At 40.0% G+C, this 27,936-nt stretch overlaps 1 protein-coding gene across 3 annotated transcripts in view; it reads right to left on the reverse strand.

Moving 5' to 3' along the window:
* The window catches only part of epha10 (EPH receptor A10), a 187,626-nt gene extending 159,984 nt beyond the window's left edge, over positions 1 to 27,642 (reverse strand). For all 3 annotated transcript variants that reach the window (XM_077506454.1, XM_077506453.1, XM_077506455.1), the window contains exon 1: positions 27,421 to 27,642. In XM_077506454.1, coding sequence (XP_077362580.1) covers positions 27,421 to 27,499 — 79 coding nt within the window. In that variant the 5' untranslated portion in view covers positions 27,500 to 27,642. The remainder of the gene's footprint in view (positions 1 to 27,420) is intronic.
* Positions 27,643 to 27,936: the final 294 nt, after the last annotated feature.

Raw genomic sequence — 27,936 nt, forward strand, 5'->3', positions numbered from 1 at the left:
CCAAAAGGGACAAGTGTTTATTTGAGGCTGTTAAAAGGTTGTAATTAGTTGTGTGGATTAATATAGTGAAAATGCCAAGAGTGCTTCCGGATTTTATTACAGCTGAGTAGACGGGGACAGGCTTGGGGTTGGTGTTTGGACTGTAAATAGAAACCTTCTCAAACATGACTTCAGCATGTACATTATTGAGCAGAATGAAATTGGGATGCCCATAATTAAAAGCAAATAATAACTTTTGATTGTAAAGGATGGGAAGTGCACAAGAGACTATTTTAAATTAACTCTTTTTTTTTTTTAATTAACTATTTTAAATGTCATATAACAGTCCGTCAACAATAGTATTATTTGTTAAAGCAAGAGTAAAGTGCGTTTTCTGTAACTGGTACTACTCAGTGGACAAGAAGGGAGAAACAATTTAGGTAATGAAGTGAGGGGAAAGGGCAGTTGTTTTAGTACAGAGACTAGTCCCCGAAATAAATCACTAAAATAATCCTCGGCTGATACCATGCCAGGCCAATGTGACCAAGTGCTCATATACAGACACGAAAAAAATAAAATAAATAAAGAAAAAGACGACTTCCGCTCATCCAACATGATTCAGCGCTCCATTTTAAGCGGGGAGTTCATGGGCGAGCTACCAACACTGTCACGGGCCATTTACGCAGATTTCTGTTCCCGAAGAGAGAACTTCATGAATCAGCAGAGATAGATGACACAAAATATATATCAGCTATGAAAGAATATGCCGAAGAAACTTTTTGGAGCCTATTCAAATAGCCAAAAGCAAAACATGAGTGCTGTTACACATTCGCATGAAGGCATTCCATATAGACCTCCAAAATAAGAGTTTTCACAATCTAACAAATTGTAAAATAGCCCCTAAAATTGTTATTATCATTATCCATGAATCCATCACCAATCGGCCATATCATATGCATCATGACATTCCATGTGTTGCATGATGCAATAATGTCAAGGTTAAAATCACGGTCACTGAATGAGCACATGCATCAAGTTCAGTGAGGCGCCATGTCCATGAACTTCACAGGCAAACACTTCAGTTTTGGATTAAGAGGTAAATTAGAAAAAAAAATGGGATTTTGATCACCTGGAAATCACTTGTCTGAAGCTGCTGCAGTCATAGGTAGGCATAGGCCAGTATTCATTTCTGACAGTTTAAAAACTTTGAGCAAAAATAGTGCAGGTATTAAGATTACTGCTCTAAACTTTTTTTTTTTTTTTTTCACATTTGGGTAAATAAAAACTTTTTTTCAGTGAACACAATCTGTATTATTGTTTCACAAAGTACAGAATATTTGGTCCATTAAGAAATGTTTACTGTGTTAAGTTTTAAAAATACATTTCAAACAATGAATGTGAACAATCTTTTGTTTTAATCCTTCTAGCAAGTCACTATTAAGCTATTTTTAGAACAGACTCATGTGCTACTCATGTTGTCCTTGGGCTAAAATCCACGTTGGCACCATGTTTTTTTTTTTTGTTTATTGTTTTACCTTTTGTTTTAGGATAATGTAGATTAATCAAAATGCATCTGTGTAAGTAACTGTAACAAACTTCCAGTCTTTCGTCTTAGCTTCTCTCCATTAACTTCGGATGCAGCTCATTCAACTCTGCAAGCAGCCAATCATACATGCTAAGAAGTCCCCTAAAAAAAATAAAATAACACCTAAGCGGTGACAGCCAGTATTAGCAGAATCTTGACTTTATAACCACAGTAGTCAAACTGGGAATCGACCCATGCCTAATCATATATACGGAATTCACATAAAACATTTTGAGTTAAAAATGTATGGAACCACAAACCCATGACAGTAGGCTGGCCTTATTCCGCAACCTTTACAAGGAACTGTTAAATAATACAACTTTATATTGCGACAGGACTTCCTCCCAATGCAGTCGATTTCCAGTCCAGCCTGCTGGGCGAGCGGGCAGGTAGCAAACTGCATTATTTAACTCGACACTCATTCAAGGCCACTATCTTGACAAGAGCCTGCTGAGACCCAAAGACAACAAAGTGACAGATGCATCATCATCTCACGTTATCATTTACAACACCTTCCTCCACTTCCTCCTCACGCCTTCATTTATCGCACGTGGGCCTCCTATACATTGTCCCCGTTGTTACTATCGTGCCTTTACAATCTGTTAGCCTGTCCTCTCCAATCTATTCCCTTCACCAGTCTCCCTTAACACTTTCTTAGCCGGACCACCCACGCATCCCTCCCGTCTCTCCTGTTCACAAGGTTGAAGAGCAGAAGAGGTTTTTTTTTTTTGCTGACAAAGTTTTCTGTCTGGCGCAACTCTTGAAGCACTTTAAATTTAAAAAGGTGTTCTTCAACAATCACCTCGCCCACCTTCAAACTTTTCCCTCGTGTTTGATCAATTTTGTCCCCATGTTTATTCACTGAGAGATAAATGATTGAGGAATGCCTGCAGCTCTGCAGAGGGCTGATGGAGGTCAAATGTGCGTACAAACACAAAGACACAGTGGAGTTGGAATGAACAAACATATTTTAGTCACTCCACCAACCAACACTAAAACTTCAGTTCGAGAAACCCTCCCCAGTTCTACGACTACTTTGCGATCCTACTCAAGCATTAACAATAATGACGCGACGTTTCCCCAGGGGAGAAATAAATGTGTATATAATATTTGCATGCATGCATCATTACTTGCTTTTCATTACTTGCTTCTTCCTGGCTCGTAATGTAAAATACATTTGGCTCATTGCGGCGACTGCTGGGCTGCAGTCCATCCGCTAACAGTCTCCACTCGTTTCCAATAACCTCTATTTTGAGGCTATAATAGTAATATCATGTTTTGGAAAAAAGCAAATGTCAAACTAGGTTAATACATAGGCATGAGCCATCTGGTCAGCTTGTCAGGAAGAGTGGATTAGTACACATTCAAGAATTAGGAACCGACCTCATCTTTAAACCGACTTCACTTTAGGGGTAAGCTTATATTTGAAGCGTATATTTGGTGGGCTTCACTCATGTTATGAACACACAACATGCACACAAAATTGCACTAAATCCTTTAATGCGACTAGCATCACTACACAAGTGTCTAAATGCAATAGCTTCCCTTAGGAAAGTCTACATTTATGTTTGTTTGGGTGTTTTTTTTTTTTTTCGTTGAACAGATCTTAAGAGATAAAAAAAAAAAAAAATGTAGTGTGGATAGTTGCACAGGAATTTACAATTTGCTTTATTTTACAAAATAAAAAGAATAGGGTGACCAGATTTTTTAAATTGAAAACTGGGACACTACAATTTTGATAGGCCTATACAATAAATTCTCATCGGGAACTATTTATAACAAATGTAAACAAACACTAGTCAATCTGGTGACCGGTGCACCGTCAATTTTCACTCTGAAAAGACAATATTTGGTCCCAGTGTAAACAGAGTAAAAAGTACATATGGAATAAAGTAAATATACAGAGTAAATGTAAAGTCCTTTTAGTGTAAAATGTACACTACAAATTACAAAATTGACTGTGTCGTTGGGTTATTAATTAATTTATATTTAAAGTGTTTAAAAATAATAATAATTCAGCCAACTTTTTTTTTTTTTTTTTTTTTTTTTAACTTCTTGTTACGGCCTATAAACTGCACCCTGCTGAGCGTACTGCTTGTGGGCACGACTAAACCTGGAAACGAGAAGTTTTGAGAACTGTTTCTATGAGAAAAATGATGCCTTTGTTTTGTTCAACAGTTGAATTTTGCATAAGAATAATTCTTTTCAAATATAAAGCTATTACAACAGTCTTTGCTTCTAAATACTTTCTATTTGATGATTTCACATTTATTTTAAAAGTAAACATCTACTACAAGCTTTGTAGAATTTAATAGAGGCAGAAGGAGAAAATGTGATTAATAACAATTAATTATGAAAAAATATACGATTAATTTGTTAAAAATGTTTAATAACTAGTACTAGTTATTAGTTAATGCAGTCTTGGCTGACTTGGCACTAAACAAATACATTCACTCACCATTATCTAAGTGTTTTGTTTGTTTGTTTTTTGCTCAGGACACAAGGCGCAAAAAGAGACAGCCCCTTAAATTGAGACATCTGTTAAGGATGTAGACCAGGAGTGGACAAACGTGTTCCTCCAGGGCCGGAGCCCTGCAGGTTTTGGAGGTTTCCCTCTTCCAACACAAGCTGATTCCAATCAACAGGATCGTTGTCAGGCTTATGCAGAGCTCGCTGATGAGTTGATCATATACCAGCTGTGTTGGAGAAGGGAAAAATCCAAAAACTGCAGGACTCGGACGCCTGCCCTCGAGGACCAAGTTTGCCCACCACTGATGTAGACACAAAATGTAATGTGGATAAATTACGAGGCAAAAATTATGTACACAACTTGATCATCAAAAAAAGCATCAGAAATTATTACGATTATTCGAAGGACAGTGCTGATAGATAACTTAGAACAGTAGCAATATAATCTACTCTACCGCGTCCTAAAGGCGATCATTCATTGCCTCATATTAAAAGTCCATTTGGATGTTAGTACTGTAGTCATTGTATGCAATGTCAAGTCATAACAGAAAAGACAGTTATAAGGATCTTTCCATTCATGACTTCATGTTTGTTTTGCTATACACTTCAGCGTATTTGACTTTCACTCCTCCAATGTTGCTTCTCCTCGTCATTGACTAAGGTGACGGTGCCTCTTCACCTGTACTGCGCATATCAATCATTTTCACTTTTTCACTTTTTACGCTGGGAGATGCCAAAGCTGACTCCCCAGTGGGTCGAGCCTCTATTATCTTCCTCTTCGATCCGTGCTGCATCGATGAACAATTGGGGAGAAAAAAAAAACAAGAATAGGGACACAAGAATAGGCTCGTTGCAGCACAGGAAGAGAGCACTAAAGATGAAATTAGCGGTATACTATATAGCAGAAGGTTGGTAGTCGGGGCAAAGATATGGATAATTAAGAGTTTAAAATAGGAGGGAGAAAATGATGCATGGAGGTAGGGGGGCTTAGGGGCACCATTTGTCAATAGCCAGTAGTGTGACCTTGGGGATCGATGGGGACTGTCAGGCAATCAGTCAATAGTGTCTATAACTAGCTGTGCTGGGCAGGAGCAGAGGAAGACGTAAAGATGGCTTGCTTGTCATGGCAGTCGATAGGACGCAGAACCTGAGAGCCAATTGACACTAACTACAAAGGATGTGTCTATTGGAATGTTTACAATATTCTTCACAAAATGGTTGCAAGCAAGTCAGTTCAACTCTTTCAAAAGGCTTTGAGATTTGCTAATACATCAGGATCACAAGAAGAAAAAATAATTTTAATTTTGAATCATCTAATGATACGTAAAGTTTTAATCAACAGACTCGCCAATTAGAACAAGACATTTTATTACATGGCATGTATGTGTTAAAAACAGAGAAAAGGGAAGGCAACATTCTCTAGGACCCTCCGCATCCTGGTCACCACCTCTTCCTCCTACTTCCCTGAGGTAGGCACTATCCAACTATCTATCAGCACACTATAACCAGGAGACATTCCAATATCTTCTTCCTTCTTGCCATCAATTACCTAAACAGTTGACTCAAAATTCCATAGTGGCAGCTTGCAAATGCTTCCCAATTCCGCACATCCCGTGACAGTAATAGTGTATTGATTATTGTCTCTACATATTGGTGTAACTGGCATGGATGAAGTATACTTTGTTGAAGAATTTCTGCCCTACTGGTCATAAGACTGTATGTATCATATAGCTCCACTCAACTGGAAATGTGATTTTTACATACTTGGCAAAAAAGATTATTCTGATGTGTAAAAAAAACACTATAAATTCAATAGCTGCCACTTTCGGGCTTTTTTTTTTATTTTTATTTTTTATTTTTATTTTTTTTATTATCCTAATACAATAAAGGTAATAATTACACAAGGGTATTTATTTATTAATTTTTTTTTAAATCAGATGAGTATTTATTTGTTTATTTTGTCGATTAAAATTGGCATGTTTTTTCTAGTCAGTCTTTTTTTTCTCTCCCCAACTTATCCTCCAGTAAGTAAAATTCCACTGATGAGCTGTAGAAAGACTGTAGTAAGAAGAGGTGATTACGATTGGACTCATCTGCAGCTACGTGGCAACTTGTTTGTGCAGCTCCCAATAGGTTAGCACTATCAATAGCTCCAAAAAGAAAGCTAGCATAGTAGGAATTAAGAGGTAGTAGCCATTTCGAGGGCGCATGTTTGCCTTATATAGAATAGTGAGGGATCATAATCATAATCATAATTACAAAAAAAGTACAGGTAGCCTATATGGAATGAAGTATCAAATGGTAGCCAGTTAAAATGTTTAAAAAAAAAAAAAATATGGGGGGAAAATTCACACGATTTCAGTTTTTAAAATCGTTTTGAGTGACAGCTAAATTATCAGGAATAATATAATAGGACTCGTGTTTTATATTATTTATTTTTTTGGGTGGGTATGCAGGTTATAATACACTCAGTTGACATTGGAGCTAAACAGAAGACTGAAGTGGTTTCTCAAAAAAAAATAACAATAATGTTTTTAGCCCAGCAAGTAATCATATTCATAATCAACACTGCACTCACACACGAGACACACTGAGGACTCGTTAGGTAATCATGGTTATTAATAATCAAGCCAAATAAATAATGCAGAGTACAACAGCAGCAGTAAAATGTGAGTGGTTGGAATGCCGAATTGTGCCAAAGCACTGCAGTGGCAGCAGTAGGTCAGTAATTAATGAAATCAAAGAGGCGCTCTAATGAGAGACATAAAGCACCTCCCTAACTGATGATTTCCCCTTCGAGGTAAACAGGAACCCAATGGGATGAAATACAAAAGCAGGTAACACGCACAAATCTTCACAGTATGCCCCCAAATAGAACTTATGTGCTAACGCGGGGCTATGCAAATGCGCCGGAAAACGACTAACGACGCAAATAAAAAGAGACAAACACACTTTAGTCAAAACACACACAATTTAACAAAGTCTTTGCGGCCCCGTGGGAGCACACAGCCGGCTTATGGCCCGTATTGTTCCACTCGTTGTTTAGCGCCAAAACCACGTCTTCCTCCTCCCCACCCCTTCCCCTCGTCGCCCACCAGCCATTATTCCATGTCATTTCTCCACAGCCAACTGTTAATTTGCTTATCGCCTGGCAGATAATAGAACAGAATTAATCTGCTAATACCTCATTTTTTTTTAACAGACCAACTTGACTGTTTATGTAAATTGAGGGGAAAAAAAAAACAGCAAGAGTGGTTTCTACGGCGCACGGTAGCTGACTGGAGGATTTAATTATCGGGACTAATTACTTGTTTTCGTCTAACTGTTAACCACAGGTCTGCCACTGCTTCGGCTGCTCCACTTTGCCGGGTGCCAATGTCGGAAGCTGCTGCTGGCTCCACTGGAAGGAGCAGGGCGGTGCGATAACGCCGCAGGAAGCAAGCATGTCTCTGCTTTTGCTTGACATTCTGAATCACCGCTTGCTTGTCAGTTAGCTAGAGTGGCAAAGTGCTGTTTGGCAAAGACAGTTATTCACAGTTAAAGACGGATGATTAGAGATTTGTCGCAGTCTATCGTCTCTATTACGTGTGATTGTACAAGACTGGCAATGAATACAACGGGTTGTACAGCAATTTGAAGTATATCATTTTAAAATCAGGAGCTCTGATGTTGAGCTAAAGATTCGTAAAGTCAACCAATTGGATGTTTGCCTCAGTTCTCTTGTTTTAGATAGACAGACAGTGTCCCGTATCGGGTTGCATTTGAAGGGCAATCACATGAAAGCACTGCAACGAGCGCTGCCCCGATAAGAAGGCGCCTTTGGACAGATATCATAATCAACTTAGCGACACCAGAAGATTCAAAACACTCCAAATTTTCTGGAGGGATGTGTCTGTTTCACTTGATTGCTGGTAACATATCTGTTGTTAATAATGGAGCCACTTCCGCCATCAAGAAATACCCTGAAGGCTGCCCTGCTGTCATGGAATTCGACAAAGAATAGAAGAAATTGCAGATAATTTGTAGAATTCTATATTCACGTTCTCACCTGTCTTTCTACACTATATAGCTGGAAAAAAAAGATTTACATGAACAGAATTTTTTTTTTTTTTTTTTTTTTTTTTAGCTCAATCAGTAAGTTTGAAAAAAATGATTACTCGATCACGACTAAGTCCGAAGATGGAGAAATAGGTCTATTTAAAGAACTTATATGTTTACTATAAAGTCAACTCCAGCCATAGTGAAAATCCACGTTTAATTGAGGTCCATTGAAACGCTTTGGAAAAAAAATAATCTACAAAAAAATTCTCTGAAATTAATGAAAAAAAGCATGAATATTGCCAAGGCTGCACAAAACCACTGGACTGTTTTTTTTTTGTTTTTTTTCCCTATAAATGTCTTATTTTGCGGATCTGATCGATTACATCATTGATCAATGTGCAAATTATGACATTACAGTCATCAGTTTTGCATGAAAATTCAACATTTTGGCTGATCTCGATTCAGTCAATCAGATTGGTGAAAAGTCTAAGAGCAGAGAATTAAAAAAAAAAAAAGTAGTTTACTAAGATTTCTAAAAGAACGTAAAACACAAGCACGATATTGATTATCGAAATCAGTCGAATACCTTAATAATATGGGGGGGGATTTTTTAACCTGGATTTAAAAGCATTTACACTTGTGGCTAACTTCAGTTCTATTGGCAGCTCATGCGATTAGCATGCAGCATAACAGCTAAATGCTGATGCACCATGTTTGCTTTAAACTCTGGGCTTCATTTAATTGACTGGAAATCTGCTGACCTCAGAACCCTACTAGGTTTAAATTCCATCAGCATTTATTTAATGCATCATCCCATTAATAGGGAACATCATGATATTCACACATAGGCTTTGGTGACACAAACTTAGTCATAACAACCTTCCGGGCACACCAACATGTCATGTGTTCATTTACATATGCATCTTGGAGTGTTGGCAATCAGCAGACACTTCACATATTACCATGGCCATCAAGAGAGCAAATGTGTTATGTGATACACATACTGCACTGGGGTATTATAGTTCTGCAAGACAACTCGTATAGAGCAAAGTATGTTCAATATCTACTCCATAAAATGAGAAAGATAGCCAATAATGACATTAATCTCCAAATTAACCCTAGATGCTAAATGGCATGTAGTGTGATTAACCCGTAGGCAGTATTGTGACCCGTTTTGGGCTTTTTGATGGTTCTGACCAATCCATTTCAAAATAAGATACTGCCTACTGGCTACTAAAGTAAGACAACCTGGGAGCACAAAAATCTGATGAATAAAAAATAAATAAAAAATAAATCACCCACTCAGCCTGCAGCCTAGTGGCTATTTAATGCTGACCCCAGAGCGTTGAAGGCAGAAGGGCAGCTGATTTGACCTCTAAAAATCTCCTTGGCACCAAGTAGCAAACAAGCATAACACACTGCATGTAAATTAAAGGTCAACCCTGCTGGTCATCGGCCTATGAAAAGAGTTCTTATGTTCACATGCCTCAGCTGTACAGGAACCAATCAGGACCACCTGGAGGGAGCGACATGCAAGGGGGGATTCAATAAAATGACGGCACACCTTATTTTGCAAGCAGCGAGCCTCCAGTTATTTTGCACCCTTGTTTGCAAATCATAGATGACGGATTGACTAAGCCATTTGTCATGAGGTGCTTTAGGCATCTGAGCACAGATGGTAATAAACAGTGAGGAGCTGTCAAGTGTTTATGGACGGGCTTTTAAGAAAGCCTAACCATGGCTCAGTTTAGACGAAGGTTGTAAATCTCAACTCACCCATGACAACAAATGTATGGCAATTAGAAGAATTTTCTTTTTGTTCTGGTGTTGTTGATGATTTATAATATTTCTTTTGGGGCTTTTTTAAACATATCGTCACATTGGCTGATCAAATGTGGTTATTTAAATTCATATTTAATGCTTTCTTTTGGCAAAGCTTTCTATTTTGTCGCGCGCTGTTGCCGTGGCGATGTGCTGTTTAAAAAGTAAAATGCCGTTTTTGAGGGTCTAAACTGAGGTGAAAACTTGTGGATCTTTAAATCTTAGAGGATTATTGTCAAATGTGCCAGGACCCCAACATGGCCAGGGTTGTGAGGCCCCATTATACTTGCTTGCAGCTCTAGTTATTACTGGTAATCAGTTACGGTTTTACATAGGATGGGGAAAACATGCTGCAACATAAACCTTTTCATCAAACAAATCTTTGGATATCACAATATAGTGGGGTAGTCCACCACGACAAATACCATAATATGCATGCCAATAAGAATATTGCGAGTAGTCTGCTGCTAAGTCTGAGCCATGATATAGCTGGGGTCTACTGTATTACGGTATTTAACAGGCCAAGTGAGTCCAACCTTCTGGACTCTAAGGAGCAGTTTGCTGCATGAAGTAGGTCCTCCGTCTGCCAGACAGTTTCGGTCCATATTTTAGACGGCTGGAGGGAAGTGGGTAGAGGGCGGGGGGATGGGTGTTTGTAAAGCGGGATGGTATGACAGAGGGTTGAGATGATGAAGAGAGTCTGGGGTCATAATTCCATGAGTGCTGGAGCTTGCACATCACATGGCATCACTAATGAAATCTGTGCATTTGCTGTCCTGGAGATGAGAAGTGTGTGTGTGGTGGGATAGGGTAGGAAATGAAGAGATTGATAAAAAAAAAAAAAAGGAGAAAAACAAGAATGGAAGGTTATAGTAAATAAGCAAGGAATGAAATTGCAGAGCAGTGGTAGAAAACAGAGAGAGAGTGACAGTGATGCACAATGAGTGACAAGGAGAAATTGAGCAAAAGAAACAGCCTCATCTCCAGATTTGAATTTAGTGCCCGTCCCTCATGGAAGGGACGAGGAGCAAACACCAGGCAATTCCGCTGCAACACCAAACACAATCCCTGATTGAGGGCAAATTAAAATGCAAATGCAACGCTTCCATTTTTCCAGATTCCGCCTGCAAGATAAGCAAAGGACCTCTGTTCATTTCATAAAGTGTAGACGTTGTGCGCGTGTCTGCGTGTGTGTGAGTGAGTGTGTTTATGCATTAATGTGTATATTTGTTTGTCTACTTTAGAATTAGAGGGGACAGGAGGGAGGCTGGAGGTGAGGTTGTATAAACAGATTAGATTCAGTATTGTCCTCCCCGAACTGCATTTCAATCGTCGTCCTCCCTTGCACTTCTTCTGCCCTTGTCAGGAAAGCTTGGACAGGCTTCAACCACAATGCCAGACAGCAGGACTTTTAAACAGAGGTTTATAAAAAAATACGTAAATACATTAATGATACAAGTAATTAATTTCAACTGAGGATTCCAAATGAAAAAGCCTGAACCATTTTGCGGCCTATGTTTCGGGATCTTGTCAGGTAGCAAAGCAGTCGTTTCACCCCGTGAACTCAAACCTTTCCAAGTCACAGGTCAGAAAACACATTCAACTGCTGTAGTCACATGACCTCACCGAGCAGAAGGTTTGTAATCACAGCCAAGTAAAGGGCAAATGTTGACTACAAAGTGCTGCCCGGTGACCAATGGTAAACCCTGCTTGAAACATGGCACGGTCGCAAGCAATTTGCCAATCATCAGGATTGTGTTACAGGGTGAATTCAGGAGACTGTCAGCTCTAAGTCAACTTTCCATGTCCACTCTTAACTAAGTGCACTGATGCCAACGTGCTCAAGGTTAAGACAAAATCTCTGTTACGGATAAAAGCCTTTCTGAGTCAGCCAAAAAAAATCCATGCTAAAGAAAAAAAAAAAAAAAAAAAAAGAGCTAAAATATCATACCACCAGACTCAAACATACTCTACCAAAATTTGTGACTAGATCTCAATTTCTGTTTCCTCTGGACATGTTAGTGTTCAACTGGGTAAAGGGTACAAAAACTGACATACAGTTGAATCAGTGGTGGTACTGGCTTAAATGGTGCCCTCTATAAGTAAAATGTGTCTTAATGAATGTCTGCTGCTACAGTTATGCATGAACAAGCTATGTACGGTAGCAGCTAAAACTGTATCATAAGACTAAAAAGCTTGTAAGATCATATAGGTAATTTAAAAAAAGCTGCATTCCTTTATCTGTTGCTAAAATGCCTAAGAAACAAACGTAAAAATAGCAGTGGTCAGCAGCAAAGACATAAAACTTGAGCACAAGTATAAAAAAAAAAGAAAAAAAAAGAGTAATAATAATAATAATTAATAGGAAGAAGAAGAAGAAGAAAACGAAGACCTATATAAGCTAAAGTTGTGTCTCATTCAATCGGCAAATCGAGAGATTTTCATATTTCTTATCTTGACCAACGAGTATATGCCATTGCTAAAAATGTTAATTGTGTTTATTGATTTCTAAACCAAACCAATTAGAAGTGTTTCAATATTCCCAAACATATCCTGATTGGTTGGGTCATTTTTGACTGGCCAGAAGAATAAAATGGGTTTGACCTACAAACCTGTTACAAAACCTGGTGACACATATTATAGCTGTAAAATGTAAAATAATGTCTCTTTGGCACAGGACTGGGTAATAATTACGTTATGCCAGTTCATCAGGTTTCCCTCAATGTGGCTCAGGCCAAGTAATCAGATTATGCATTCACACCTTTACTTGGTGCTATCCTCTCGTGATCAGATGGCTCTCGAGGTATATGTAAATAGAACAGATATGAGCCTCCATGTCAATATTAAAGTCTTGAGTGCTGAAGAGAAATTCCACAGGATGGGAAAAAAAAAAAGAAACAATTACACCACACAAGCCGGGAGCCAATTTGCACTCGCATGTAAATCTGCACAATCCCTGCCAATGAATAGGATTCATTGAGCGCTTTTAGCGGCATTTAGTGATTTAATGGTAGGCTCCTTGAAATGACCTTCCAGCAAAGTCCATTACTTTAGCTCCTCTGAACACGTACTACGATCAACTTCAGACCTGGTAGACGTAGGTAATTCGCCATTAATTCCATCCACTCCATCCTTGAAACACGGCCCGGTTTAATTGTGACGGAGTTAAGAGAATAAGAGAGTGGGACAGATGGAAAGAACACTTGAGAATGCGATCAAGTCTGCCAACTCCTGTGCTAAACCTGACCTTGAGAGAACATCCATACATGTCTTACCACTACACCGTCACAAAAGACATCATTCTTGTGTGAAACAGAAATACAATCGACAAGAAAAAACTATCCCCTAACATAACAGCAAGTCAACACGAACATCATGCCACCACTGATAGTTTAAAAAAATAAAATGAGCACACCTCCATAAACCTCATAATAACCCTCAGTAACCCCATTAAAATCAATTTATCCGTGAAAAGGTGTACTTAATACTCTACCACACACAAACACTCAAACACAAAAAGGCAGCTCGGACTCGCCAAACACACTGCAAACGTATTCAACGCGAGGCCAAATCAATTACAGCACATTTATACCGATTCTTGTGAGAATGAACAGCACGTGTACGTCATCTAATGCTCAATACGTCTCAAAATGCTGAAATAAGCGTAGATATTGTTCAGTTATATTCTGCACCAATAGCAGTTACTGGGGAAACATGTGTCATGTCAGAGTGTAAACATAAACTGAAAAAGTATTTTCAATAATTAAAAAAAAAAAAAAAAGAGGGTGAAAGAGAATGGCTGATGAAGATGCATTTTGATGATGGTGATGGAAACATTGGAAAAGCGGTAGGACTTTTTGGAGCTTTGTAAACAACATTCTTGCCTCTTCTTTTAATACTACTAACACGTTGTCCAGCAACAAAAAAAAAATATATATATATATATGTTAACAAGTTTCTTCTCTGATTATATGTCAATCTTAGGTTAGCTTAGCAATTAGCATGGCTTCTCTGTCTTTCCTCATCATCCCTTTGTAAAAACAACACTTGACAGAAGTGTAGCTTGTTTGCTGCCACATTGGCAATGATTAACGATTTAGAAGTTTTCTACTCTGAAACATATTTAGGCACACTAGTACCCAGTCAAAGCTTGTTGCTAGCTAGCTGTTGCAGAGTAAGTAGCACACCTAGCTTGGGACTACCTGTGGTAGGTGATGTGAGCGACACCTGCGCGTCCAGCTCAGAAATATTTTTGGGACGGTCTCAGCTGTTTTGCTGTTCAGTGTGTTTTGATAAGGCATATAAAATGTTAATTTTTCCTCGCAAACTGCAATGCCAAACCACTTATTTCTAACCTTGAAGTATATTTCCTCTTGATTTTTGTGTGAATTCCCCAGACACATTTTTCTCCTGCAATTTTTGTTGGGCTACTAATGGATTAGAATATTTGTTGGCAGATGTCCTGGTGTGTCTAAAGTTGAAAAAGTCACTGACGTGTTTACAGCAATTCAGCAGTTTTCTGTGCAGAATCTTGTTTTGCCTTTGATTTGCATGGAAAGAGTGCAAACGCTAACAGTGTTACTTCAAGCAAGTAAAGTGAAAAAGTGTATTCTCTCACCCAAGCACTCTGTTGTTTCATGGTTACATGTCAAGCTTAGCATAGGTGAACAATTAGCATGGCTTATCCAGCTTTTGTACTACTTGCCATCCCTTTGTGAGATCGATAAATCTTATTCACTACCTTTTAAGGCAATGATTAAAATGACTGAAGAGCAACTGCACAACATGTTGAGATGACCTGGTAGTCTGGTAGCCAACCAAAACTTGTTGCTAGCTAGCTAGCTGATGCGGCATAAGTAGCACTGAGCAAGCCTCGACCATCAATACCAACAAGTGAAGTGACGCCACGTTAACACGTGCACCCAGCTAACTGAAGCTTTTTTCAATGGTTCAATGAGCAGAGAAAAAAAAAAAAAAGTGATTCTCAGCTTTGCTATTCAGACATAAAATGTTCATTTTGACTAGCAAGCTATGATGGGAAACTGCTTGTTTCGAGCCATTGGATGGATGGATGGATGGATGGATGGATGGAGGGAGGGAGGGAGGGAGGGAGGGAGGGAGGGATGGATGGATGGAGGGAGGGAGGGAGGGAGGGAGGGAGGGAGGGAGGGAGGGATGGATGGATGGATGGATGGATGGATGGATGGATGGATGGATGGATGGATGGAGGGAGGGAGGGAGGGAGGGAGGGAGGGAGGGAGGGATGGATGGATGGATGGAGGGAGGGAGGGAGGGAGGGAGGGAGGGAGGGAGGGAGGGATGGATGGATGGAGGGAGGGAGGGAGGGAGGGAGGGAGGGAGGGAGGGAGGGATGGATGGATGGATGGATGGATGGATGGATGGATGGATGGAGGGAGGGAGGGAGGGAGGGAGGGAGGGAGGGAGGGAGGGAGGGATGGATGGATGGATGGATGGATGGATGGATGGATGGATGGAGGGAGGGAGGGAGGGAGGGAGGGAGGGAGGGAGGGAGGGAGGGAGGGATGGAGGGATGGATGGATGGATGGATGGATGGATGGATGGATGGATGGAGGAGAGAGAGAGAGATAGATAGATAGATAGATAGATAGATAGATAGATAGATAGATAGATAGATAGATAGATAGATAGATAGATAGATAGATAGATAGATAGATAGATTATATTTGTCTCTTTTTCAATATTCAACATTTCTTATTTGAATATCGTCATAATAAATTAAACTTCAGTTCCACTGGTACCATTCAACACGATGCATTTGTTTTGTTGTATCTGTAGGTTGCCGTAGGAACCACGTAACACGTAAACCGGACAGAATAATAATGATGAATGGAGGTAAACACAGTTCAGTGAGGTCTCAGTGCATTTAGCAATTAGAAACACAGCAGGCACCGGGAAAGAATGCATTTAGTGCTCTCTCTGTTGTGTTGACAATGATTGGCTTCTCTCTGCTGCTCCTAATCATCATCGTTTTTGATTTGCTGATTGGCCAAACAGCGTTGCAATTGACCGCCTTCCTAAATAGCCTCTTGACCATCTGTCGTAGAGGTGACTTAGTTCCCCGGTCACCTGACATCCAGCCGGCTGGTTATCTAACAAACTGATTGACTGGCAGACTAATTGCCTTGCAAACAGGATAGCAACATTTACGGCTGAGAGGACGCCGAGATGCAGGAGCTGCGCATCTCACCGACCGCCCTGCACTGATCACACTGATTGCAATCACTGCCGAGTATGCATACAAAAGCACACGCAAATATTCACAGCCAGGTCTAGAGGCCAGGAGCAATCAGAAAGAAACTCACGTACAGCAACCAACCATGTTGTGTGCAGAGTGGCATTAGGTTGAAACAGTTTCCGGTTTACCGATAAATCATAATCAAATTCCAAATAGATAGCATCACATTTTCAAATTGTTATTATCATTAATATCGTATGTAGCATATCTGGGATGAGATGGCTGGGTAGTCGGCTCTACTTGTGCGATACAGCAAGTGCATTAGCGCAACAATATTGGAGATAGCATCAGCCGTGTACAGGATGAAGAGAGGTGTTATTTATATGCTATGTATGCCTGTGAGATTGTCCAGATAAAAGATAATCATTAAAATGATCAACGTATGTCAGTTTTGCTCTGTTTGGTGTGCATTTGTTTTGCTTGATTTGCTTATCACTCCCTACTGCCTAGTGCATTACGTACCCAGCAAGAAAAGAGAACAGTCACATTGATTGATGTGACAAATTTTGGTAAACTCAGAACTTTCATTGAGCACAAACCAAACCAAAGGTGACACAGACACAGTTTAAAAATCCGTCAACACTTTCAGACCCGAGTAATTGAACTATATGTGAAAAACCCATTAAAATTCACTTTGTATACGATTTGGAACGTGAAAAAAAAGGAGCACATAGTTGCTGATTTTATAGGCCTACTTTCTATATTGTAAATGTCAATGAAATCCAACGCGATGTATTAAAGATTTTCTTTTCAAAGACAAATTACTCGATTACTTGAGTAATCAATAGGATAATCGATTACTCAAAGTGAGGTGAAATCTCCTCTTAGATTGCTCCTCAACCTTTTTTTCTGCCATGATTCATATAAGTCCATAACTTTCGTCTACTGGCAACAACAAAGGTGTGTATTTTTATGTATGTATACAGCACAAACACCCTGAATAGTGGTATTTTACAGATATAACAAGGGTGAAACCACATCTTTGTGTAACTATTAGCAGTGTCCCCCTGATAAGTCCCAACATAAGGCAGTACGCACCACAAAATTAAGGCCATGAATAACTCACCATACCGCTAAATCAAGAACTGCTCGTTGAATATGGAGCAGAGCGGGCCTCGTGCATGGGTATCGTGCGTGTAAATCCATATTTCAAGTAGGTCTCCTAGTATTCTCTGCGAATGCACCTTTCTTTTTCTTCTCAGCCATAGGCTCTTGTGTCGTCTCATCACTGGCCCTTTTCCCTGATGCATAGAAACTTTCTAAATAGGTCTGTTTTTCACCCATTTTGCTAGCTTCTGGATTTAGTAACAGCGCTATGCAACCAAGATAATTTTAACATTAGACAATAAATAATCCAGAAGTATGCCTTATGAATCCCTTGGCAGTTATTCTATGGTTCTTGAAAACTATCTTAAATGCTAGTCGTGCGCAGAGTTCCCTTTAAGCTGCATGGTTGGGCCATTGCGCTAGATGGTAGCCTACCAAAACGGCCCAAAAATAATAGCACATCGCACAAACTGGAGCATATCGGGCAAAATAAATACAGATATACGTTATTATGATTCAATAATAAATTAATTAATGAAATGACAGAAACAGAGCAACCCGAGAAAGAAGCTGTTTCAGGCCTTGCTCAAGGGCAATTTCAGAGCGATACCTTTATAAAACCTCTCAATTTTCAGGCTTCTTAGCCTTTGGTCCGCCATTTGATATGTGCATACAAAGTCTCTGCTGCACTCCCCCCCTGACCCCCCCTTAATCCAAAAGGCCATTACAGAATTCTAATCAACAAGGTGGAACAGGTCCCGCACTGCTCAGTTACATCCTCTCCCACCTACTGCGCTCTCAGCCTTCTGCCCTTGCCTACTGATAAACGGAGAAAAGTAGCTTCCATGCCGGTGTCTTAACCTGCCTCGCCCAGTCCCCCCTTATTACATTTGCTTGTTTGCTCCTCACACGCATGCACACTCTCTGGGCCCCAGCCCGGCCACTAACACCCTTTCATGATGAATAGTCATCACAACGGGGTTCTATCGCTTCAAAGACGCCCTGCTTTCCTCTTCCGTGTCCATGTCTGAGAGGGTGCAGGTGGAGGTGTGATTAGGTGTACGGGTGGGGGAAATCTGCGGGGGGTTCAGTGTTGGTCAGGATGGCTATCGTAAAACTGGCTGAGCTGCGGCAATGCGATTTATGTATTTATTCATCACCGGGGAAGATGTGTATTAAAAGGTCGGGCAATTTTCCAGGTCGCTGACCAAGCCCGCAGGGTGAGGAGGCGAGAGGATGAAGAGGAGATTGATGGGGAGGAGGAGGAGTGGCTGGTAAAGACGATACTTACACTCAGGTAAACAGCAACGCATTTACACATCACCTGCGAGTTTGCGATTGTATAAGATTGACTATTTTAGTATTGTGGCTTATGCATAAGTCACATGTGTCTGCCCCGCCGGCTTGCTGGTTAATGAGTTTGAAAGGTCAAACACCCCTCAGGAAGATTAATGGGGTTTCTGAAACATGAGGGTAATGGTTTATGAGGCGCTGCTGGACACACTTCCAACATGCCAGTCATTACCACTACTCAGTGCAGACAGGAGGAGGGATTACAAGCAAAGACAAAGACGGCACTAAACTCCTGGGCAGCAGCACAGGATGGTAAACACTTGACGAGTGTCAGTCAAGATGCTCACAAAAAGTACACAATAGAGGCCAATTCCAACATTTTTACTATGAACTGAAATTGTATTACCAGGTCTGGCTCCGACACCTGACTTAGGCCACCTTTTGTTTGAACAATCAAATCAAGTATTGGAATATGAGACTAATTATTCAAACAAATAGATACAGAAATGTCAGAATTGATAGTTCACATTCATCCATGCAGTTTCTTGCACATGTCTGAAAGCTGCTGAAAGCTGCATAGTGTGCATACATTTTGAGCAGGCACGGAACTGGCGGTAAACCGGAAGTGCTGCGAAAATTAAAAGAACTAAACCTTTTTTGCCATCCAGCATAATAATTTCATTTGGGTATACATGTGACTGTTTTCATAAAAATGTGTGTAAACCAATACAAAATATCAGGACACCTTTTCGGGAGGTCGAAAGGGCAAACAAACAGTTGACGATAGCAATGAGAGTTGACGATAAAAACTACCTAGCACAGTACAGAAGCGACGCTAAAAGATGCAAGCCATTAATTCGCAAGAATAATAGGAAGGCTAGGCTCGAAAAGTACGGAGCCAAAAATTATTCTGGAGAACGTTTTACTGACTGACAAGACAAATATTGCCCTTTACCAAAGCGATGGAAAGGCTTAAGTTTCGAGCAAGAACGAATCTGCTTAAATCATGGATTAAATTGGCAGCCAGAACAAGAAAATGCGCCTGCAAAGAGTAGGATGTACATATGTTAGTTACTGCGCTTGACATCTTTCTCCCTCCCGTCTGTTCCGTTCTGCTAACATGCGTCATGAGTTCAGAAAATGGTAAAGGAGAATCAGTGGACACGAAAAGTACATTATGAGGTCACTTTCACGGGTCGTCCAGTCTCAAACAGAGTAACTGAGGCAAGGCGCTGACACGGCAAATGATTGGAGTTCTATTGAGACGGAACATGGGATTTTTAAGCACAGTATGTTTGTTGTTGTACACCACGAGATGATACATATTGAAAGCACATATTGTAGATGAAGCCTCATCTGTCTCGCCACGTTAGTAAACAGGCCCACATAGAAAAAAAAAATGTATGAGCATCACGTTTGAACAAAGTAAAACCTTCTCTTGTCAGCTCACATGACTGTTGCATAACGAGATCGGGAATACGGGGCTCGATATTGCCTCTGCTGCAGCCAGAGGTTTTAAAACATGATGGATGACCTTGCCTACTTTGCCCAAACTGAAGCGAGAACACTCTAAAAGAAAATAATATGCTCGCTTTGTAAAAAAAAAAATACAAACATAAATATAGAATAAGGTGTGATTTTCTTTTACAATTCAGGTTGTCAAACAGCCATAAAGTGTAAATGTACGACTGTTTCTTGGACCACTTTCAGCTGCGGGAAAGACACAAACGCACCTTTTAAAATCGGCCTTAAAGCTCATCCCTGATTCAAAAGAATGTGACGGAGCGTGCTGTGTCTTAATAGCAAGCAAGTTAGAGTTGCTTTAACATGGTCACTCAGCAACTGAATTTCCGTCTTTTGAAATAAGAATAAGTGAGCTACAAAAGGCTGATTCAGCAGAGCTAAATCTACAATTCAGAGTTTAATTTATGTTTAATTACCTTAAACCCTGTTGTGTTGATTGTCATTGACTTTTTCTTTTTTTTTTCTTTTTTTTTTTTACTTACTTGAAGTAATACTGTTAGAAGTCACACTCTTTCCAAGCAATCTTTATCAACTTTAGAGACACCAGCACTGAAAAGTCTGCCAACAATATCATTTTAATCCATTAGTAGACCAACAAAAGTTACAGGAGCAAAATGTGCCTGGTGAATTCGCGCAAAAATCAAAAGGAAAATATATTTCAAGGTTCAAAATAAATGCATTCAACAACAAAACGAGGAAATACAGTGAAGCCATGCTAATTGCTAAGCTAATCTAAGATAAACATGTTAGCGTGACAACTACCGTAATTTCCGGACTATAAGCCGCACCCAGTATATTTCTAAAGGAAAAAAAAATATTTTGTACATACATAAGCCGCACCTGACTATAAGCCGCATGTGCATGAGATATTTACAAAGAAAGAGAGTACACAGAAAGCGTTTTCAAAGGTTTAGCTTTTCTTTCCAAACAGTGCCTGTGACGCGGCAGTAACTCAGAAGCAATACGGTAGTAACACAGCACTAACAGGCCTGGTTAAAAATAACATACCGGTAAAAGTTACTGAGACTTCTTCTATTTTCCATGATGAGGGCCTGTTCATGCTAATTTTATTCATGCACAAAGCGCAAACTTACATTAAACCTGCATCTTCCTCGACACATATATTCCACCTGTCTCACTCTTACCTTTTCTGCTCGTGCGCCCTTGGCGGCCATCAGAAAAAAATGCATATATTAGGCGCATCATTGTATAAGCCGCATGGTTGGAAGCGTGTGAAAAAAAGTCGCGGCTTATAGTCCGGAAATTACGGTAGTTTGTCTTTATAAATGAAGACCACAATGTTCAGCCTTATTTGGCCTGACAATTTACGTAATTCTTTTTTTCTCCCCAACAAATGTATTCAGTAAATTAAAAAAAAAAAATAAAATACATGAATTCACACAGCTTCTTAGCAAGATCCAAAAATGAGTGCTGGCTTTACACGAGCGACTAGTAGAAAGTGATCTTATGGATTCTGCCTTTTAATATTCAGACTTGAATGACAATTGGGTGGGTGGAAAAGAAACATACTGAGAAGATGATGATGATGATTTAAATCCTGCATTTTTTTCGTCCCAGTTATGAAGATGGAAATAATTATTATGCAGTCATAGAAGGGAGTAAAAAGTAAGATCAGAAACAATGATAATGATTATTATAATAAATTGAAAAATACATAGCCGACCTCCAAGGCCAAAGACTCCTTTTACAAACTAAATTCTGGTCTAATTCATGTATGCTTCACAAAGCACGCCAATACAGCTATAACAACTGCCATCCCCATGTCCCCCACCAACTTTATTGTGACTCACTCTCACACACGTGCCCCTTTTCTCTGCTTGATTCGTTCTTGCCAATCCAAGCATCAGTCCCTGCTGATGCTAAGGTCTTTACCAAGAACAAAAAGCCTTCACATCAGCCTATTGGCTTCCAATAGTCACACGGCATCTCCTTTTTCACGCATGCGATTTATCAGTCGATCAGTCTCTGTCGATGTCTTCAGAGTGGACTGGGAAGTAAATAAGGATCTGGCTGACCGACTCGCAGGAACACCCGGACCGCTTGATTACACGCAACATACAAGAGCAATGACAGAAAGCAGAGGTGGCAGCTTACAATTCCCTCAACGCGCTTGGCGGCTATTCCCCTGACGCTTCTGTTCCTCTGCCCTTTCCCAATATTTGACTGAACGTCCTCTTTCGTTTTACTCCGACTGTCCCCCGATTTATCGACGCCGTCGTCCCGCTACGCCCGTCATCAGCGCAAATCGCTTTGACCTTTCATTTTCACAGAGGTCGGCGTTATTGAACCGAGCACCCCGCACACATAAACGCCGTCCTTAACATCCCGCCCATCCGACCCGCGCGAGTGAAAATCACCTTGCATGTATCACAATTAGTCCCCGTTGATATGGAAAGCGCACGTCTCAGCATTTGTCACTAAACGGAGGCGGCAAATCAAGATACGGTGTGACACAACTTTGTGTGAAAATAACCTTTAAAAGACTCCATTGTTGCCACTTGGGGGCAGAAGACACAAATTGTCGACATAAAAGTGGCATACCCTTTTACAAAACGGCCCCTTTTTGGCACGCTAACATATGAATAATTCACATTTGAAGTTATTTAGTGCACAGCAATTAATGTTGAAACTGTGCCACTACTGCTGTCAACGTGATATACTGTAAGAGATGGTTCACTAATATATGGAAGAACTTAGAAATCAATCTGTCACTATGTTTAATATTAAAAAAAAAAAATGAAAACCTCAGATTTGGTTCTCATTTCCTTCCTGATGTTTTCTCCTTTGTACAGTATATGCACCATGCATACTAGGGAAGATGGAAATGTATATATATTCTGGGGCTAAAAATATTCCCACAGTGGGATCATTTCTGTCAGATGAGAGCAGATAGCGAGGCTTATGGAAATATGCTGCGGCAAAGATGTCCCCATTGTGAGAGTGAAAGATGGCTGAGCTTACAGGCTCACCTATGCACCAACGTTCGGCAGTCAAAACATTGCTTAGGCTAAAGCAATTATATGTTGGTAGAAGATTTTAGAGTCATTAAAGTAGAGTAAGACCACTACTGCGAACGCGCAAAAGTCACACATTTAGGACTTGGGCCAACGTTTTCAGGAAATACTGTATATGGCCCATATAAACTGCAGAAAAATAAATGTTAACAGTCAAGACGTCTAACCTCAACGGATGTTAAGAGAAGTACACAGTAAATTCTGGAGAGTAAATTTTACTCTAAACTGAGTCTATCTGGTCCCACTCTATATAGAGTGAAATTTACACCTGGAAGAGAGTAAAATAAAACACTTAAAAAATCACTCACAATTTGAGGAACAATCTCACAACCATCAGCTTGGGAGATTGCCACTCTACCACCTGAGCTATGCCACTCTTACTGTTTCTTTATACCCAAGAGCAGAGCTGGGCAATATAGCCCAAAATTCATATCATGGTATAAACTGCATCCCTTCACAGTAACGGTATCACGGTATAAAATTAAGCGTCTTTTATTTTTTTTTAAATAATTTGCTTGCTGCTTTAACATAGTCCTTTATAGAATCTAAATGGATAAAAAAAAAAAAAATCAATTGTAAATTTACTTTGGATAACAACATTAACTGTGCAAATCTCAAATCATAATTAAAAGTCAGCACTCTCAGGTGCAAAATAGTGCTAACAAAAATATTGATATTTTAAATGAAAACAGTACAAATGGCTTTGAGAAAGTTTTCACTTGAAGAAAGTGGCCATTGTAAACAGCACATCCACCGCACGCTCTTTTTTTTATCATTATGGATTCCTCTTTTAAAAAGCTTGTACAATTGAGGTCTGCTGTTTGGTAGGAGGGCAAACGTTTGTCTTCTTTACCGTATTTGAGGATTGACCATGACAATGACTCGGGAACATGGTTTCTTCGAAGATGATAAAACAAATTGCTCGTATTACCGTTGCTAGCAGGCACGGTCACATGGCAAATCTTGCAAATTACATAATTACATGTTCCTGCTCGTTGTCCGACTTCAAATCCGAACCATGTCCAAATAATTGACGTAGCATTGTTTTTTGTTTTTTGTTTTTTTTTAATAAACCAATTCTGTGGATTCGGTGCTTGGTTCCATTGTTATGCCGTGCGCATAGCCGGGACGCAGATGCAATGATGTCATCAACATGCACCATCATCAACATGCTCTCTGCGATGAGCTCATCAACATGCACCACCGCGGTATGACAACAGAGTCAAAATTTCTACCTTCAACAAAATGTATACCTTATATTGAATATACCGTTTATATAATCCAGGGTCTCAGAGTTCGAAAGATTCCAGCTGACACGAGCGATATAGGATGTAGATTGGCTGTCTTCCAACCGGAAGTTGTGAGTTTGTTCCTCAACCCTTGAATAACTTTTATTGAAATGTTATGCTACTTTCTTCCAAGAGTAAATTTCACTCTATTTAGAGTGGGACCAAAGAGGCTCAGTTTAGTGTAAAATTACAGCAGAAGATTTCTTTTCTTACTTATTTTTTTTTTTATTTTTTTTTTTTAAATCTTAGCCAACTGATGTGGCCACCAGTTTCGCAGAACGCATGTCCTACTTCAGGAACTCCATATGAGGCCAAGCAGTGGGAATTAATATTTCATGGTCCCACAATGCATCCTGGTGGAAATGATCATCCGGACTCACGTGACAGGGAAGGATTGGTCCGCACATCCGTACTGTATAATAAGACCGCATGTGAACAACAGTGCATGCAAAGCGCAGCAAAAGCCCGCAAATGACAACCGAGGAATCATGGAAAAGCAGCCACGCAAACAGCAAGGACCCGTAACACAGCCTCAATCTCGCCAATCCTCGCACTCACTGTGCGCTTATTGTTCTGCAAGCGGCTCGCCTTGTCCAGAAGGGATGGATGGACGAGGGGGGGGGAGACGGGGAGGGAGGGCAGGCAAGGAGGCATGTGGAAGTAAATGAGAGCCCGATGAGATGCCAAGGTGTGTTAGTGGTGAGGTGTGGGGAATGAGAAAAGCCGCCTGAGAAAAGGGAGGGGGAGTGGCTGGATTGACTGTGTTGGGGGTCAGCTCGGCCACCTCAGATGGGTCAGCCCATCATACAGCAGGCATGTTAAGGTTGGGGGAAAGTGTTGTGTAACTAACAAAAGGTTTTACGCTGATTAAAACTGAAAATGTTTGTAATTGATCACATTTTTTTTGATATTATGCATGCATACAAGCAAGGAAAAAAAGTTATACGAAGGTAGGGTTGCAACTCATGATTATTTTAACATTCAATTAATCTATTGATTATTTTGTTGAATCGGATATGAAAACAAATTGGAATTTTCATCATCAATTTCAAATTGACTGCAGAACATGCACAAACATACTGTAAATTATTTAAGATTCAATTACTTGTTTTTTGGTCCATAACATGTCAGAAAAAAACACAAACACGTTGATCCTTGTTTTCCAAAGTCAAAGCAGATTCAACGGCAAGACCTAAAGAGACTGAATTTCTGAGCATTTTGACAATTTGGAATTCAGTAAAGTCTGTAAACAAGTAATCGATTACCTGAAATAATTTGATTACTTTGATAATCGATTACTTGTCGGTTAATCAGTGTACCACTAATGTATACTTCCCTATAAATAATGGGGATTAGCCTTAAAATAAATAATTTAAAGGAAATGTGTAAAAATAAATAAATAAATAAATACAAAAATAATAATAATAATTAAAATAATAATAATAATAATAATAATAATAATAATAATAATAATAATAATAATAATAATAATGATAAATTCTTAGTCCAAGAAAATTATCTTTTATTCGTCAACGTCCATCTACAAATAAATACTTTCTTCTAAAAACAGCTGACAGTCTGGCAATGAAGCTCCAAACTAACTGCGACTGAAGTGCAAAGTGCGCGCAAGCGTGCAAAAGTGCTGCTTTGACTGCTCTTCCCAACATGTGTATCCACATGTGCGTGCCCAAGAGATCTCTTCAGCGGCAGTTCGGAAATTGTTACTTCAATCGTGCGTGCTTCACGAGCAAGCTTGCATGCGAGCGCGGCATGTACTGTACGTGTCAAGTAAGCGCTTGTATTCAATCCCGAGTTGCGTGTTTGAGTAGTTTATGATGTATGGACGTTGGTGAGTGTCAAATATGTTCTGGCATCTGCGCTACTGAGTTGGGACATCACCGGCCACTTCATTAGGCACACTTACATGATGTATTGCAATGGAATGTGATGTTTTAAATTAGAAATGTTTATTGTTGTGGTTGCAAGTTAAACTGCATCTTAATAGAAAGATAAAGTAGTGGCATCTATAATCTATTCTTCAGAATTATTGAGTTGGTTAAGTCATTTTGATATAGATCTGCCGTTACATTGGATCTTAATTAGGGATGTTCAATCCCACTTTTTTTCAAGACCGATAGCATAGTTGTACTCTTGAGAAGTCACCTGCATGAAAATATAGCCTTTTTCTTTAAATGGCATGATATTAATGCCTATTTTCTATTCTTCTCATTTCTCGTTATTGATCATAAAACAGCCACAAGAGGGTGTTTGATACTGGTATCGGGCGCCTTCACGACTATCGATACCTTGAAATAAGAAAATACCGATATCTGGGCACTTTAAAACCCATTTTTTACAAAGTATATTTCTACCCTAAAAAAAAAAAAAAAACCTCGCTATCACAAACTGTATGTACATCAGAGGAGCAATAAAGAAAGCACAGCCAAATCTCATATCAGCATTCATTGAATCTGGTTCCATCATACTGAATTGCTCAAACGCAGCATATTGGAACACCCGCAGTTTATGGCAACAGCAACAACACGCTGGGGGAAAGTGCTCCAAAGTATTTAAACAGGGGATAAATATGGACAAACAAGCAGTGAACGCAGCGGCGGCCAGTGGGAAGACAAAGAAACCAGTTGCACAAAAGATGCTGTGACTGAATCAAACCGCGTAATTCAGATCGGAAACAGACTTTGCATTTAAATGCAAGAAAATAACTGCGCCCGTTTTCATTCAAATCTGTTCTGACTGAGGCACTTGATATGATTTGCTTGTAATTGTCTTTCTGCAACGTGTCAGCAACAAACTCATGAAATGGTTTGAGCGCACACAATGCGTAAAACCTGCTTTTACATTCTTGTCTACAAAGTAGACTTTTTTTTAATTTTTTTTTATTTTATTTTTTTTAAAGCCCTATTTCAGTTCGCATCCAAGTTGCTCAACATTTGGAGCGGGTGCACCTGCTTTCTCCAAACAACAAGCGAGCATCTGTCTGTTGCTCACCACGCTGCAAAGCAGCTTCCAAATGAGTCCATCAAGTAGATTTCTACGTACCTTCCTCCGCGCGCGAGTCTTCCAAAAGGCTGAGCATTAATATCCAAAGCAGCGAAATCATCGTTTTAGGGAGATCCATGCTTGTCTGGCCAGTTCCGCGGGGCTCTTGTCATCTCTCTCCAGTCTGGCCGCGCGTAAAGCTCCGCAGCAGAGGCAGGCGCACTCCCGGTTGATCGGAGCCGAAGCCGTCTGGTCTGGGCAAATTGTGCTCCAATGTGGCAGGCGCACGGCTTATTTCATACCTCGGGGGAGGGGCTCTGTGGGCAGAGTGGCAGATAAGAGGCGCAATGATGAAAGGGACGGAGGCGAGCGTGCGGGAGGTTCGACCAATCGCGGGGCAGCGCGTGCAAGGGTTTGCGCCAGGTGTTCCCACTATAGTAGAATCCTCCACAGCGTGACTTGGCTCCACTGCCACTGAAATGCACTCATCATGGAAAATTTAGGAGCTATAGAAAGTGTTTCAATTAACTGAAACGCACGCAACAAAAAATGTAGTCTCTGAAATAGAGCTCATAT

Source organism: Festucalex cinctus, chromosome 19 (assembly GCF_051991245.1).
Source record: "Festucalex cinctus isolate MCC-2025b chromosome 19, RoL_Fcin_1.0, whole genome shotgun sequence".
Classification (NCBI taxonomy): Eukaryota; Metazoa; Chordata; class Actinopteri; order Syngnathiformes; family Syngnathidae; genus Festucalex; species Festucalex cinctus.